Source organism: Lampetra planeri, chromosome 25 (assembly GCF_965212315.1).
Source record: "Lampetra planeri chromosome 25, kcLamPlan1.2.h2, whole genome shotgun sequence".
Lineage (NCBI taxonomy): Eukaryota > Metazoa > Chordata > Hyperoartia > Petromyzontiformes > Petromyzontidae > Lampetra > Lampetra planeri.
Genome location: NC_136131.1, coordinates 2,569,248 through 2,585,564, shown reverse-complemented (window position 1 = coordinate 2,585,564; position 16,317 = coordinate 2,569,248). Strand labels below are relative to the sequence as shown.

The 16,317-nt window shown below is 52.6% G+C and overlaps 1 protein-coding gene across 1 annotated transcript; it reads right to left on the bottom strand.

Moving 5' to 3' along the window:
- Window positions 1-372: 372 nt before the first annotated feature.
- LOC144727243 (proton-coupled zinc antiporter SLC30A1-like) lies at window positions 373-15,801 on the bottom strand. The gene is made up of 2 exons (XM_078605930.1): window positions 15,235-15,801; window positions 373-2,404 (listed from the first exon to the last, which is right to left on the bottom strand). Exons 1-2 carry the CDS (start codon window positions 15,680-15,682, stop codon window positions 1,674-1,676), a joined length of 1,179 nt encoding a protein of 392 aa, XP_078462056.1. The 5' UTR covers window positions 15,683-15,801; the 3' UTR covers window positions 373-1,673.
- Between the last annotated feature and the right edge of the window lie 516 nt (window positions 15,802-16,317).

Sequence of the window (16,317 nt, the reverse complement as noted above, 5' to 3'; positions counted from 1 at the left end):
GCATCAGATCACGAATTTTACATACTAAGCTGTGTCTGCGGCAGTAGTTACATTGGGGAAATTAAATTACATGTCTCGGACCGTGTTCGTGAACACAAGGCAGATCTGAAACACGGTAGGACCAATACCTCGGCCGTGGCTGATCAATGTTTTAATGTGGTGAGCTCACACGATATTGCTTTCTCTAAGACGAAGGTACTTTGCAAACCCAATGGCTATCAACAAAGATTCGTTCATGAAGTCATCCATAAAAACAGACACAGACACAATTTCAACCGAGAAGATGGGTACAAACTTAGCAATCATTGGAAGGACGTTATCAACCAGTTTAAGTCATAACTGGCTGTGATGTTCCCAACCTGTTAGTTGATATTTTCGGCTCTCCGATTTGACATTAACAGGTTACATTTCTCACACCAACACAGTTACCTTCGCGCGCCGTACCTCGACGTGGCGGTGGCTATGCGATCTCATTAACATGCTAATCTCTCACATTAACATGCTAATCTCTCACATTAACATAGCCACCTCAGCTCGCTCGCCGTGGAGGCCACTCACCGATCTTACATTAACATGCTAATTTTGACCTGGCACCCCTTTAATTGGCCACCACTTACATTAACATTAGCTGCCCCGCCCATGCTGCTGACATTTGGGGTACGCCCATTTAAACTTTTATAAACAGTTTTCCTTTAGAAGCTAAACCCCTTTTCCTGATGACGACCGCTTGTGTTGTGATCGAAACGTCGTAGTTTTTTGTTATTTTCTTTGAACCTATCTACGTGACTTTACCGAAAGACCCAGAGAAGATGAATTCCTGCAGTCACGAAAGCTTTAAGTCAAGATAAAACTGGAGCAAAAATGACGTTGCTTCATATTTATGAATCATCGTGCTTAACATTGATACTATATAATGGTAGGTTTTTACCCTTTTAACTGGTACAAAACTGACACCTTTATTCAAGGCATCATGTTTGCAATTGATACTATACTCATTTCACATGCCATATTCTCCTGATCATAAGACACTCCAGAAAGCAAGATGCACCCCACACCTTTGTGTTACATTACAGCGGGGGGGGGAAGCGAAAGTGCATTGCAATCTGGAGAAGGCTGCTGTAGTTATAGACAAATGTCAACTTGTAAACCCGCCGCTATGCAGTATTCTTTCACTCGACTCTGAGACCGAATTACTCAGAGGCACGAGGATGACAGGCCGCTGACGAGTGGGAAGGCAGCGGCCAAGCGTTGAGCCGGCGTCAACAATTGCGCAAGCTCTGCGATCCCCTATATATTAAGTGGCGAGATGTTAACTCCCTCGCCTGATAGGCAGGAGGTCGTGGGGTCGATCGTGACCCTGATGGCTGTATAATTGGAGTTTGCACGTCTCTCTCCCTGCGGTCATGTGGAATTTTCTCTGGGTCCTCTCGTTTTCCCCTCAACATTTAGAAACATGGGTTTAGAGCATTTGACCACTGTTGTACATTTCCACATGTGAAAACTCACCTCAGTTTAGAGTTTAGTTTATCGTCGGCCAATTAATGAGCGTTGCAATTGTTCAACTTTGAGAATTAGGCTTTAAATTAAGTAGTTATAGAGGTGGCGCTTGAGCATTCTTCCTCACCACCCCCTCCCCCCCCACGCTTGGGACCAAACACAAACAGCTCGTGTCTCTAACTGCATCGGCGGGCCACAGCCAGCGGGTGGTCGTGGCCGACAAACTCCGTCTGAACGGTCGCGTGTCCGATGCCGGCCTGACGGAAGTACCTACGGACCCCGCGGACGACGCTGCGGCCGTCGGCGGGCTCCGCGCAGGCCACGCGGGCCGTGCCCACCAGGCGGCTGCCCGCCAGCTGCCACACGCGCATGTCCTCCACGGCGACGACGCCGTCGAGACGCGCCAGGCCCTCGCGCAACCGCCGCAGGTCCACGTGCCCCGGCGCCGCCTGCATGAGTATGAGCGCCGAGTCGCGCAGCAGCGGCACCGCCGTGCTCAGGAGGATGGCCACGATCAGCAGGCACAGGCTCGGGTCCAGGTAGTGGACCCAGCAGCGGCGGTGGTGGCGGCGGCGGCGCGCGGGCCCCTCGCAGTCATCGCGAGCCTCCTCCGACACGCACGAGCCCTCGAAGTGGGAGTAGACGAGGGCGTTGACCACCACCGCCACGGAGCCCAGCGCGTCGCCGAGCACGTGCAGGAACACGCCGTGCATGTTCATCTGCGAGCCCGTCGCCTCCACCGCCTCTTCCTCCTCCTCCATCGCCTCCTCCTCCATCGCCTCCGCTGCCGCGCACCCTCCTGAGCCGCACGACGGCCGGATCCTGGCAAGGTCCTCCATCTCAACAGACGGTGGTCCCGCGTGGTCGCCATCCGTTCCCGCACCTGGGCCTGGGCGACATGCAGACGCTTACTCTGACACTGCTGCACCATGCAGCGTGGCACGTATCCACCGCAGTCGTTGCCGTAACAGGCAAAGGTGCAGGCCTGCGCTTGCTCACTTTGTTCTACTTCTGGCTGAAGGGTCTCCACTTGAGGCAACCGCTATAGAGCCCCCCATAGAGAGGGTACTGGAAGCGGTGAGTGTACTCACACTTTAACCTGCCGATCGACTAACTGTAGTGAACCCATTTACACTGCTGTGTCGACAGATGCAGCAGGCCGTCGCACCCGAGGAGCTCACAAGTGACATCATCACATTTATCCCTCTATTCAAGAACGAAATGAGGATTTCTCCACCAATCTGGCTGAAGCCTGATGAAGCTAGTTGTCATTACTGGCGAAACGTCGTTACTCAAATTGTAAATGTTGTGGATTTACTCTCCAACACACAACCGGTGTGCTGTACTAGTAACGAATTGCCATGTTCTGTTTACGTGACAAACCTTACGAATTGGCTGTCGGGTGGTGGCGGGTTTAATGACACATTTATATTTATGCGACCTAACCCAAAAAACCCTCTATTATAGATGCAGGAGATTTAAGAAACAATTGCACCATTATTTCCACTGCCACGCCGAGGAAGACAAACTGACGAGCTCTGGATAACGAGTTCAGTCTGCCAACAATGGCAGCACGGGCATCACTGGCGGAGCCAGGGGGGGGGCATATGCCCCCCCAATGATCCGATCGAAATCCCTAATTTCGATCGGATCATTGGGGTTTATTAGTAACTAGCTTTACTACCCGGCTTCGCCTGGGATTATTGTCTTGGATTAATACACGGCCTACGCGGAGGGTGAGGGGGATGCGTGACGTCAGCAGGCACACTGCGTGACGTTGCCGCATGCGGGTGACATCACAGATGTGACGTCACTGCTCACTTGCCGTGCAAAATATATCCATTATTGCGCCCCCCCCCCATAATAAAAAAGTAAAATTTTCTACTTTTTGCATTGTGGACAGTCGGGAAGCTACCCACATGCCAAATTTCATGTTTGTTGCATGCCACTGTGTAGCTTATTATTACGTACCAGGGACTCTATGAGATGATAGGACTATAGTCTGAGTCCATAATTGGCAATAAGTAACGGCAAAGCAGTTATAAGTGACTTACATAATTGTTCGCAGTTGCGTACACAGTACACGACTTCCCTGAAGGCAAACACCTTCAGCGAGCGCGATGGCGATAACACAACGCGGTTCGAATTCGACCCTCGATCGATGGCTGCGCCATCGCCGCACACGCTTGGAATAAAAAGCAAGGGACAAGTCCTTACTAAGAACTATCATTTTTAATTGCTGGAGGGGTTGCCCCTCCTACCTGAAAATCCTGGCTCCGCCATTGATGGGCATCATTCCTGCGTTGCTGTGTTTCATAAAAGCCTCTCTGTCCTGGTCCGCCACAACTGAACAACTGGCCACGCGTTTCTCTTGAATGCTAGAACACGACCTTTGAACCTTCCCAAGCAATCCAACAAACAACCACGCCCACGCTGTCGCCAGCCCACGACCCTTACCAGGTGATGGCTGCGTTCTTGATTCCAGGGGTGTGTGCGGGAGCCAGGGTTAGAAATGAGTCAACTGACGGTGAAAACCCAATAAAAACTGACAAGGGCATTACAATTATGGTGCATACTCTATGTGGCGTTGTTTAAATGTCAGAGTTATTTTTCTTTAAAGGCCCTTCAGCACCAATGAAAGCAGCGGCACACTGACACAGTCTTTCATTGCCAGGTAAACTCAAGGTTACACTGCATAACGGATGTATGCATGCATACGCATATGCATGCATGTGTGCGTGTGTCAGGACTCTTGCCAGCAGAGGTAATGCCCAATTTGTGGGTTCACCACGCACTGCGCCATGTTCTTACCGCATTCCTGCGGCTCATGCGGAGTTTATTCTGAATGGCCCCTGCGTGCCAGGGCTGGCGCTGGGGGTGGCTGGGGTGGCTGGGGTGGGCCCTCCACCACTGAATGTCCCTTTGGCTCCCCACCCAGGGGCAGTCTCCTGAGTGGTGCATCGCTGCTCTGGTGGCACCCCGCACTGCGGCTCGACTGGCGCTCTCATCCGAGAGGAGCTGGGGCGGGCACCTGGTGCATTGCCCTGAGATGTGCACAAAGGACCCCCTTGTATAGCCTACACCACCAGGGGGGTCGGTAAACCTTTGACAGAATCGGAATCTTTATTTAGACTGGAAGACTCCGATGAGCTACAACGCTCTGATTCACAGATGTCCAGTAGGGGGTGGCGGCTAGAAAGTTGCAACAACAAACGATACAAACACCGATAGGAGTGCAGAGTTAAGCGAGTTGCGAAATAAAAATGTAAGTAAATAAAGTATATCAGCACAAATTGCATAAGGACATCAATGCCTGCCGAAGCTTGAACACCAAATGAAATAGACTAGCCGTAGTCTCAAGCCACACCTTACCATAATAATAAAAAGTGGGCCGTTCCTGGCCCATCCCCCCCCCCTCAACCAGTATATATACGGGGTAGTATCTCTTGGAATCTCTCATTTACTTGATACAGCAAGCGTGCTGTGACGGTTCCACCTGAAGACGGAAGCTTATGTTGCCTCCGAAACGTGATTTTTTATTTTATTTTTTATTTTTTATTAATTTTAATTTTATACCTACGTGACTTTACCGAAAAAACCTAAGAATATGAATACTTGCAGTCACGAAAGCTTCAAATCTAGAACCAAATGCAACCCTGGCGGCTCCGGATCCGCACGCGGCGGCTCTCCGAGCACCGCTTCCTCGTGACGTCCTTTACCAAGGACCAGTGCCGTCTCATATTCATCATCGCAGGCTCTTGAAATATCGAGTTGTTTTTTTTTACCGAATTCGTACAAAAAAAACCGTCTCGGTTTCGGTTGCCGACTCCCTGGCCTACACACAGACTGTTGGGGCAAGGCGCCGTTGTTGGACACCTACGGAAGGCAGACGACTGCGCGCGCGCAAGTGGGCCAGCCAGCACCCACGCCCGGCCACCTTAGTCTCCCAATTGCCGATTGCGCACCACATGGGGCACTCGCGTTTCAGGCCGAGTCGATGGAGGCGAGGCCCCTCGAAGCGGCTCGGGTATTCATCACCGATGTTGGGCCATGGGCGGGAAGAGAAATCGGTTCGCTGAAGTTCATAGCACAGATTCTTTGGGTCTTTCGGTAAAGCCACGTAGATATAAAAACACAAGCAATCGTCATCAGGTGAAAAATATAGCTGAAATATAGTTCATAGCACAGCACGCGCTAACACGGCGGCATTGTGGTTTCAATTCGTGCCGTCAGGCAGCCTGTGCCTCATGTTTTCTTCAAATATATGACACATTTGACGTGCACATTTTAAATATATGTATTATGTAACATTTCAAAGTGATATGGTAAATGTAAAAAATATCACTCATCCAATTAAAATGTCACGTTTCACTTTTAATTATAGTTACGTGAGATACATTATTGTGCGTATGTCATCACGTGTTCTCTTAAAAGTAATAATACTGCCTCTGAGAGGATTGTAATTTTTTAAAGTGGCGGATTTTATGCTGAAATAAAGCAATTAAATATGGGAAAATGTGTACATTTTCGGCTAATTCGCGTGATTACCTGTCAAAAATTAACAAAAAACTGTCTTAACAGAAAAAAAACGTATGTGCACCTAAGGACCACGTTACCAACTATATTTGTTTTCTTATAAGGCAGTGTTGTTGAGGAGTGTGTTGCGGTTATTTGTTGTTGTTCGTTAAATGTGCTCGTGGACAACTGCCAATGCAGCAGCGTCACCGAATAACACGTGGTCACCTGCAATGCCATGACACAGCCGCTCACGCCGACCTATAAATGCTCTGATGCGTGTGGCATTGTCCGTGTGCTGTTCGCCTTCTGGCGTTGTTCTCTGGTCTGCCACTGGTGAGACACGGCCATAAAGAAGGCTGATGCCTCTCGTGTAGGCCAAACAGTTTCAAAGACAATGCAAATATAACCAAAGTTTGTTTTCACGTTCGTCACAAGTACCCTGTGTGGTTAATGCAGACTTGATTCTTTGCAAAAGGGATCTATTTGGAGTTTGAACATCTTAGCACCTGTTTTATTGCCAGAAAGGGTAAAAGCTGTTCTTATTTTTCATACTTTTGTAGTAACGCTTATGACTCATTCACACCGGAGTTGGAGGCACACTTGTTTATTTAACACCACACGTTGTGACATACACACTGAGGGGGTATCGGCCCCCTCACCCGTCTATCTGAGGACACACCTCTAGGCTAACCCTAGCCTGCCTCTGAGTCCTCCTCTAATGGGCTAGGGGAGGCTATCTTGGCCCGACACTGGTCAGTCGGGCCCGGTACCCAGAGTCCAGACCAGCACTGGCTCTGGCTCTGGTACCACGCCACTGGCTCGAGCCTGCGCGGTCCTGATAAGGACGGCGTGCCAGGGGGAGACCAGGGCTCTATCTAGGACGTCTTCCGTCTTCTCTTCTTAGCTAACACAACACTCCCGAGCCCTTCGATACATTCCCCTTTTATACCCAACCCCTCCCTGAGGGGTGGGGCCCCGGGGGATCATAATGACCGAATCGACCCCCCAGGGTGTCTGGCGCGGACGTCGCAGAGGGCACCTGCTCGTGCACACATGTAGCCCCGCCTACTGTGTTTGTTTACCATAGGCTGCCATGCATAACGGGCTCTCTCTCTAACACCCCTACATCACTCCCCCCCGCATAGCATGCAGCCGTCCCGGCTGCCAACATACAAAAATTTGACAATAAAGGTGCCTTCACCCCCTGACCGCGCGTGTGCCTCACTATTTTTGAACAATAACAGGAACCAGAACAAGAACGCAACAGCAAGATGAGAAAACAACCCGTCGCACCCCCCCCGAATAAATACGAATTCCGTAAAAAAAAACAGCCTATATACAATCAGCAGGGAACCCACCACGCACACACAACACACGGTGAAGCCAACATATGTACATCCGAGGAGTGGGGAACACACCACCCACACAACATCCAATGAACACAACAGCTATGTACACATTTTCCGGCCTCACAACAGTTTGCGCATTTTAGCGCGCGTCCTTGCAGCGGGCCCCTCACACGGGGTAACCGCGCGTGGCGGACCATCAGGTGGCACTTTGCCGTCTTGGGGTGAGCATTCATCCGACTCCGCGTGACCCTCGGTATCCGCAGGAGGGGTGATTGGGCGTGAGCCCGTCACTCCTGATGCACCTGAAGGTGGCACAGCCGGCAAGGCATTAGGTGAGAGCGACGGAGACGGACCCAGCGAGTCGGCCGACCCCCCACATGCTTGGCCACGCGCGTGTGAAGTGTGATTGTGTACCGCAGAGAAGGGTTTTAACCTAGAGGGGTGCACGAACCATCGCCGCTTCCCCCACTTGATGCGCACGCACTGCGGTCGTAACACCTCCACCACTTCCACAGGGCCCCGCCACGGCCGCACCAGTTTAGAGGAGGTTGCCAGTGGCACCTGGGGGCAGTGCAGCCATGCCTTGTCCCCCGGCTTCCACTGCAGCATGTGCGCTCGACTCAATCTGAGGCGCTCATTCGCCTTCTGACGGAGGTCAGAGTTTTGCATTGCAGCATCCCGTGCCTCGGTCAATTTGTCCAGATTAAATTTAACGTGGTCAGCCAGATTAGTTTTTCCCTGCGGCACGGGGATCTGCAACTGGGCACGAACAGGCGGGTCTGGTTCTCGGCCGTACATGAGGTAAAAGGGAGAAAACCCCGTAGCTGCATGGGGTGCCATCCGGTACGCCGCCAAGACCCCCTGAATTTGTAGGTCCCAATCCGTTTGCGAGTCCGAAACTTGTTGTGATAACATGGACGTGATGGTGCGATGCAACCGTTCGACCATCCCGTCAGTTTGTGGGTGATATGGGGAGGTCCGAATTTTCTTTGTGCCCAGGAGATCACAGACTTGTCTGAGTAGTTTACCGGAAAAATTTCTGCCCTGGTCGGTCAGCAGCCTCTCCGGAGCACCTTTGTCCAGGACATAACCCTGAACAAAGGCCTCCACGATGGCTGCTGCCGATTGGTTGGCCAGAGGCCAGGCCATAGGCCAGCGTGTAAAATACTCGACACCAGTCAACAAATATCTATTCCCCCTGGGGGTGGCGGGGAATGGTCCCAAAATGTCCAGAGCGACCAGCTCGTTTATCCTGGACACTTTGATCGATTGCAAGGGCGGGTTAGACTCCCGTGCCGGCGGTTTGCGTTGTGCACATCGAGGGCATGATCCCAACAAATCCCCAACATCCCTCGTCATGCCAGGCCAATAAAAATCAAGTTGCAGCAAGGCGAGAGTCTTTTGGGTCCCCAGGTGTAGGAGGCGCTCATGAGCGGCCCATACCACCCTGCCCCGCAACCCAGTAGGGACCACCAGCCGATGTAGACGCGACTTCCCGTCCCAATGCATCAGCAGGCCTTGGCACATTTCCCATGCGTCGGAACCACCTCTTTTTCCCCCCCCCGCACCGCCAACGCGACGTCGCCACCCGAGGAGGGACACATCCTCCATCTGGAGGCGCCCCCAGTCAATGACGGGCAACCCCAACAGGGAATCTTTGCCCTGTTGTTCGATCGAATTAGTAACTACTGTATCGTCGTCGTTGGCGGCCGCCAAGACAGGAACCGATGTGTCCCCTGGAGGTCTGCAACGTCCAGACCCCAGGAGGCATGCACACTCGGAGGTGGTTGGCAAGCGCGACAGAGCGTCCGCGTTGGTGTGGCGAACGCCCTTACGGTATGTGGTTTGGAAATCGTAATCCTGGAGGACCTCCAACCATCGGGACAATTGTCCCGATGGCTGTTGAACCCTCAGGGCGTACTGCAGTGCCGCATGATCTGTGCGGACGGTGAAATGCCGACCGTACAGATATGGGCGATACTGTTGGATGAAATGGACAATTGCCAACAGTTCCCTACGGGTGACACAATATCGTTGCTCCGCTGGAGACAACACCCGACTGCCGTACGCAACCACACGTTCCACGCCGTCAACCACCTGGGAGAGCACGCCCCCAATACCCGTGTTGCTCGCATCGGTGTCGAGCAAGAATGGTTTTGAAAAATCAGGGTAAATCAGGGGAGGAGCGTTTACCAAAGCGTCCCGAAGGGAGCAAAAAGCAGCTTCCTCCTCCTGACCCCAGCAGAACCGAACCCCTTTTGATGTTAAAGCGTGTAGGGGTTTTGCTATAGTCGCAAAATTAGCGACGAAGCGTCTATAATACGACGCAAACCCAATAAAACTCCTAACCTCTCCCACTGAGGTGGGAGTCGGCCAGGAGCTTACACACTGCGTTTTGGCGGGATCGGTAGAAATACCTGAGCGTCCCACGATGTGCCCCAAATAACGCACCGACTCGCGTAACAAATGGCATTTTTGGGGCTTAAATTTCAAATTAGCAGCCCGCATCTTTAGGAAAACCGCCCGCAACCTCTGGAGATGTTCATCAAAAGTTTTGCCAAAGACAATAACGTCATCCAAATAAATCAGGCACGACTCCCATTGCAATCCAGCCAAAACCAATTCCATCAACCGCTGGAAAGTTGCCGGCGCTGAGTGTAAGCCCATCGGCAACCGGTTGAATTGAAACAGGCCGTGCGGAGTACGGAAAGCAGTTTTAGGCTTTGAATCATCGTCCAGAGGAAGCTGCCAGAATCCCGAAAGTAAGTCCAATGTGGAGAAGAATCGCGCTCCCGCCAAGGCGTCAAGCGATTCGTCCATCCGTGGGAGCGGGTATGCGTCGGCAACCGTAATTTTGTTAAGGCGCCGAAAGTCAACGCAAAACCGCAACGAACCGTCCTGCTTCTTAACCAGGACGATCGGCGCTCCCCAAGGGCTGTTGGAGGGAGAAATGATGTCGGCGGCTAGCATGTCATCAACAGCCGATTTGACATGGTCCTTTTCGGCGGGACTCAACCGAAAAGGATTCTGGCGTATTGGCGCGCTGTCACCCGTATCAATATGGTGACGCAGCAGATTAGTGCAGCCCAAATCGTATTTATCCCGACTGAAAACGTCGGAAAATTCCCTTAGTAGTGTCTTAAGACGTTGACGCTCTAAATTTGACAGGTCCGTCGATCCCGCACAAAGCGCCTCGAGCCACCCTTCATCGCTGTCCGAATGTGGTCGCGGTGCAGGGACAGCGCCGACATGACTCGCGACGGGTTCCTCACAGGGCACCGGCGTTGCGTGAGCAAGCACGGTCCCCTGTGGGACCACCACCGTCTGCGAGCCCACATTGAGGACCGCGATGAAGGGTTCTCCTTCCCCTCTCACTATGGTCTGGGCCGGGAGTAAATCAGGTCCACTGACCCCGGCCCTAGACGGTCCCAACAGAACCCCTTGAGCCCCAATGCCCTTAGCGAAGGGCCGCCGAAGTTTCAAAGGAATCAACATTTGCGCCCCCGGAGGAACGCGCACCGTTCTATCTACGAACGCCGGCACCGTCGCGAACGCCGTCCGGCTCGTAGCGGGGGATGGCAGAAACGCCATGCGTCGGCCCGATGGGAGCTCAATGCATCCCTGGTCGATTAATATCCTAATCGGCATTTTGGCCAGGAAGTCCGTCCCCAGCAGGCACGGAACCGCCAGCGAGGAGGAAACAAAAATCGGCCCAGACAATTTAATATCCCCGACACAAATTTGGGCACGAATTTGTCCGATGATGCCAAGTGAACCCCCGTTAGCAGCAAAGAATGGCACGTTAACAGGCATCAAAGGACGGCTTTGGGCAGGGAGAATGTTATAAATCAACTCCGAAATAATGGTCGCCGATGCTCCTGTATCGACCAGGATGCGCACCTCGACCCCATCGATGTGGCCCACAACGGCCGACGACCCTGACGACGCGGCTACAACCCGATGGGCCAACACGGACCACTGGCTGGGTTCAATCTGAGTACCCAGAGCGGTGCGTGTTGGTGCCATGGTACGCGATATTGGCCCTCCCTTCGCTGCGGTGTTTGAGTGTGTGACGGGCGTGTGCGTGGGCCAAGCATGAGGGGTGCCGCGACTCGCCGGATTATGATGGTGGAGCTTGTGACGAGGGCCGGCGTCCCGTTGAGGTGTCGTCCTGCGCTGCCCAGGAGAGCGGCACCCCGAGGCGACGTGGCCCCGGATGCCGCAGTTGTAACAGCGTGGAAGCGCTGGTGACGACGGTGGATGTTGTAGACGGCTTGAACCGGCCCGGTCCTCCCGTACTCCCGCTCCATGCTGCCGTTGATGGTCGATGGCGCAAACCTCTTCCGCCGGGAGGGTGGCTGCAGCGACGGCACGCCCGCTCGCCGCCTTGCTGGCCTTCCGTCGTTGAGAGGACAGGTTTGCGTGGAGAAGACGGGCCGCTTGGAGGGAGCACATCTCTGCATCGTCCTGTGCGACAATGACGATGTCTAAGTCGTCCGCCAGCAAAAGTATCTTCTCTGTCACCATGGCGTCGACACCCTCGTCATCCATTCGTGGAAAGGCCTCCTTCGCCAGTGCCAGGAGGCTTGTGCGGTACGCCAGGGGCGACTCCTTCGTCCCCCGCTGGCGATCGTAAAAGAGTTGGCGACAGTCCGATGGTGGACCATATACCGCCGACAGCACCTGCATCGCCTTCCGCAGCGTGGAGCGCCTCTCCTTCGAAGCCGATGTTAGAGTGGCGAGGGCGTCGCTGTCGAGAAGTGCTGGCAGCGCGCGGAGAGCCTCGGCGTCTGTCCACTGTGCCATCTCCTGGTGAGCGAGGAAGCGCCGCTGGAAGCCGCCCCAGTCGCCATCCTCGCCCACAAATTCCTTGAGTGGAGGTAGCCGCTGATGTAAGGCAGCGGCTGCAGAGGAAGAACGCACTCCCTCGTCCGCCTCACTCAAGTCAGCGTCGGCACGAACCAGCGATGGCATCGCCGGTCGCACCCGTGGTGACGTTCCGCCCGTTGGTGGTGACGCGGCAGGTACTGTACTCCCGCCGTTGGACGCGATGCTTAGAGCGGCCACGCCCTCAACAGCAGCTGCGGCGATGGCGGGAGTTTCAAAATGTTGCTCCGTGGAAATGGCGGGAAGGCGCTGTGATCGTCGGCTGCCGTTGCCCCGTGGCGGTCCCGCAGCCCCCAGCTGCGTGATGGTGTCGAGCATGGCGGCTGCGGCGTACAGCAGCTCGGTCAGCTTCGCGTGCGCCTCCCTCAGCCCCTCCATCGACGGCTCCCCTTCCTCCAGCTGCTGTGGCGTGGATGCGCCCAGCCCCGGCTGGTCGATGGCATCTTCAGCCGTCTCGGGCCCTCCGACTGCAGTGGTGTCTTCTGCCTCTGGTACCCCGACTCGAGTCGTCCGGCGTGTATCCATGTTCGTACTTTGTTTCACTTCTGACGCCAGATGTAGTAACGCTTATGACTCATTCACACCGGAGTTGGAGGCACACTTGTTTATTTAACACCACACGTTGTGACATACACACTGAGGGGGTATCGGCCCCCTCACCCGTCTATCTGAGGACACACCTCTAGGCTAACCCTAGCCTGCCTCTGAGTCCTCCTCTAATGGGCTAGGGGAGGCTATCTTGGCCCGACACTGGTCAGTCGGGCCCGGTACCCAGAGTCCAGACCAGCACTGGCTCTGGCTCTGGTACCACGCCACTGGCTCGAGCCTGCGCGGTCCTGATAAGGACGGCGTGCCAGGGGGAGACCAGGGCTCTATCTAGGACGTCTTCCGTCTTCTCTTCTTAGCTAACACAACACTCCCGAGCCCTTCGATACATTCCCCTTTTATACCCAACCCCTCCCTGAGGGGTGGGGCCCCGGGGGATCATAATGACCGAATCGACCCCCCAGGGTGTCTGGCGCGGACGTCGCAGAGGGCACCTGCTCGTGCACACATGTAGCCCCGCCTACTGTGTTTGTTTACCATAGGCTGCCATGCATAACGGGCTCTCTCTCTAACACCCCTACACTTTGATACTGGCAAAAAAGGTACCGTGATATGTAACGTCACTGTGTATGTGTGTTGACAGTTGCAGTTACGGTGCCAGTACACCGGATTTGTTCTCGGCAAATAACAACATGATTGAAATAGGATTGTACCGGATTTTAACGTGAATATCCGACAAGGTTTTCCACAGCACGTGTGAAGACTGTCGTGCATTCTCACAGTTCTGGCAATTGCCTGACGAATGCTGCTTGTAACTACCAGTGACATGTCGTACCCAATTGTGGGAGCCACGGTGGCGAGATGTTAACTACCTCGCCTGGTATGCAGGAGGTCATGGGTTCGATATCAACCCTGACGCCTGCTGCTGTATATTTGGAGTTTTCATGTTCTCCCTGTGGTCGCGTGGATTTTTCTCCAGGTCCCCCGGTTTTACCCTCTACATTTAGAGACATGCGTTGATCGACTATTTGGCTGCTATACATTTCTACGTGACAAGCCACTTCATTGGGCTATCACTTGTGGCCAGGTCGCTTCTGAAAAAGAGCTGTATAGCTCAGTGGGCCTTGCCTGATAAAATAAAACATAGTTTGGCTTACTCACGCGATCTGAACCAAAACTCAATTATGAGTCGTATTGGTCGGGAAAACCTACGTGTCAAATTACTAATGCGTTGTGTTCATATAGTCTGTTTTCTTGTGGCCATTTCTTAACTTCCATAAGGCTGCAGCATTGTCAGTGATTTGGAGGTGTTCTTTTATATTACCGTTTGTTAATATTTGGATTAATACTCTTAGTTTTTTTGGGTAAAGTCACGTAGGTAAAAATAAAAATAAATAATAAAAATAAATAATACAATGATAGAAATTATAATAGAAATAAAATAATAAATCACGACGTTTCGGGCGCAACACAAGCGTCCGTCATCAGGTGGGACAACCACAGCAAGAAACAATTGCTGAAGTGGGCAGCTTCAAATCTAGAATAAATATTTGGATTGACTGAGAGATCGACCATGATTCAGGATCAGAAGCACGCACGTTTTTTACACTGAATAATTCTACAGTAAATTCCAAAAATCATCGGTTCTATAATCATACAACAATCTGCTGCCAAAGATTAAGGGGTAGCCTTGAAATGACCAACTCAAGGCAAAACGACTTCAAGACGGCTTCAACTCGAGGGAGCCTCTCAAGAGACAAATCTCCAGGGGAACTTCACCTACTCTTCCACGCTGTTCAGACAACTTGTAAGAAGTCCGAGTAACCCACACTTTGTCCCATCACACGCGACCAGACGCTCGACTGTAGGGTTACCAAATGTAGAACAGTACTGCTGGTTTGGGACCTGAGCGACTGCTTACGAAATATTCCCATTTTGCGGTATTTAAAATTCCGCGCTGGGAAATCAAATCGGCAGACCTGTGGATTGTTAAATCCAGCTTCGCTAACCATTTACCCCACGGACAGTAATGATCTTAAACTCAGTGAGCCAATTGAAACAAGCTGCTAATTTATATAAAATAAATAAGCCAATTCTTCTCATACAGGGTACTTCAAAATTTTTTTAACACTTCAGATAATTTGCAACAATACCACGAGAAATGTGCCTCTGGGCTCTGGAGACCACCTGGAGAAGATTCCAGGCATGCGTTGACAATGATAGCAACAAGTGGATACCCTTTGACTTTTTGAAGCTATTAACATTACATTTGTTATCATGTTACAGAGTGTCATCCATTCTTTTTCCATTAAAAACGATAGTCCCATGTAAGTGTTAGCATATTTTCGAAGCACCCTCTATAATAGCCATTCTGTCTCTGCGTGCGGGCACCGCTGCTGCTGCTGGCCACGGCGTTACCGTTCTTACGCACCGCCACGCACGGAGCGGGGGCCGCCCTCCGCAGCGGCCTCCCCGTGGCTGTGCCCGTGGCCCTGGAAGAGGCACAGCCCCACCAGGTTGACGAGGAGGCCCACGGCGCCGACGACGACCACGAGCAGGGGCCGCTCGACGGTCCGCGGCGCCGCGAACCGTCCGAGGGCCTCCAGGACGATGGTGACGCAGAGCGCCACGAGGAAGACCGAGTTGACGAGGGCCCCCGCCACCTCGGCGCGCGCCCAGCCAAACGAGTTGCGGCGCGTGGGACGCGTGCGGCCGGCCAGGCGCACGGCGAGCAGCGCCACGCCGAGGGCGATCACGTCCGAGAGCATGTGCAGCGAGTCGGAGAGCATGGCGAGCGACTCGCTCACGCGGCTCACCACCACCTCCACGACGAAGAAGGCGAGCGTGAGGCACAGCATGCAGAGGAGGCGCGTCTGGCTCCTCATGCCTCCTTCCTTCCTTCCCTGCTCCTCTTTCCTGCTCCTCCTCCTCCTGGCTTCTACGCAGTCGCAGATTTTTCTTTTTGGCGCGGATCGAACCGCTTGGCTAGCCGACGATGTTGCTGTTGTTGTAAATCTCACCTGGGATTTATTTACGTTGGGGTGTTTTGACACACTCGTGACTGTTCGGAAAGCGAATTTTACGATACACAACCTAGCTTTATTGGTTTAGATAATTCGATTACACGAGTCGAATTATTCTCGGTACGGTCACTTTGTAGAGTAAAAAAAATATATATTGGCGGTTTTTTTTCTATTCTTCTTCTGTCCGGACAGCAAAGTGATGCGAGATTTTGTTTTGTGCACAATATAATCTTTTCACGGTTGGGTAGTGCAAACTGCTGCATAATTGGGCCAATTTCATAGGTGTGGCCCGTGCATCTAATCGGGAGGATATCAAATGGCAGGTTGGGTGTTGGTCACAACTGCAATTTTAATGTTCGCTTTCACCTTGCGTCGCTTCACTGATGGAAGTCACATTTGCTATCTTGTCCTTAAAATACCTTAACATGAACCTCAGGAAAAATAAACTTTGTTGACAGGAATATTCTTCATATGACCCGAATATGATATTGTTACCA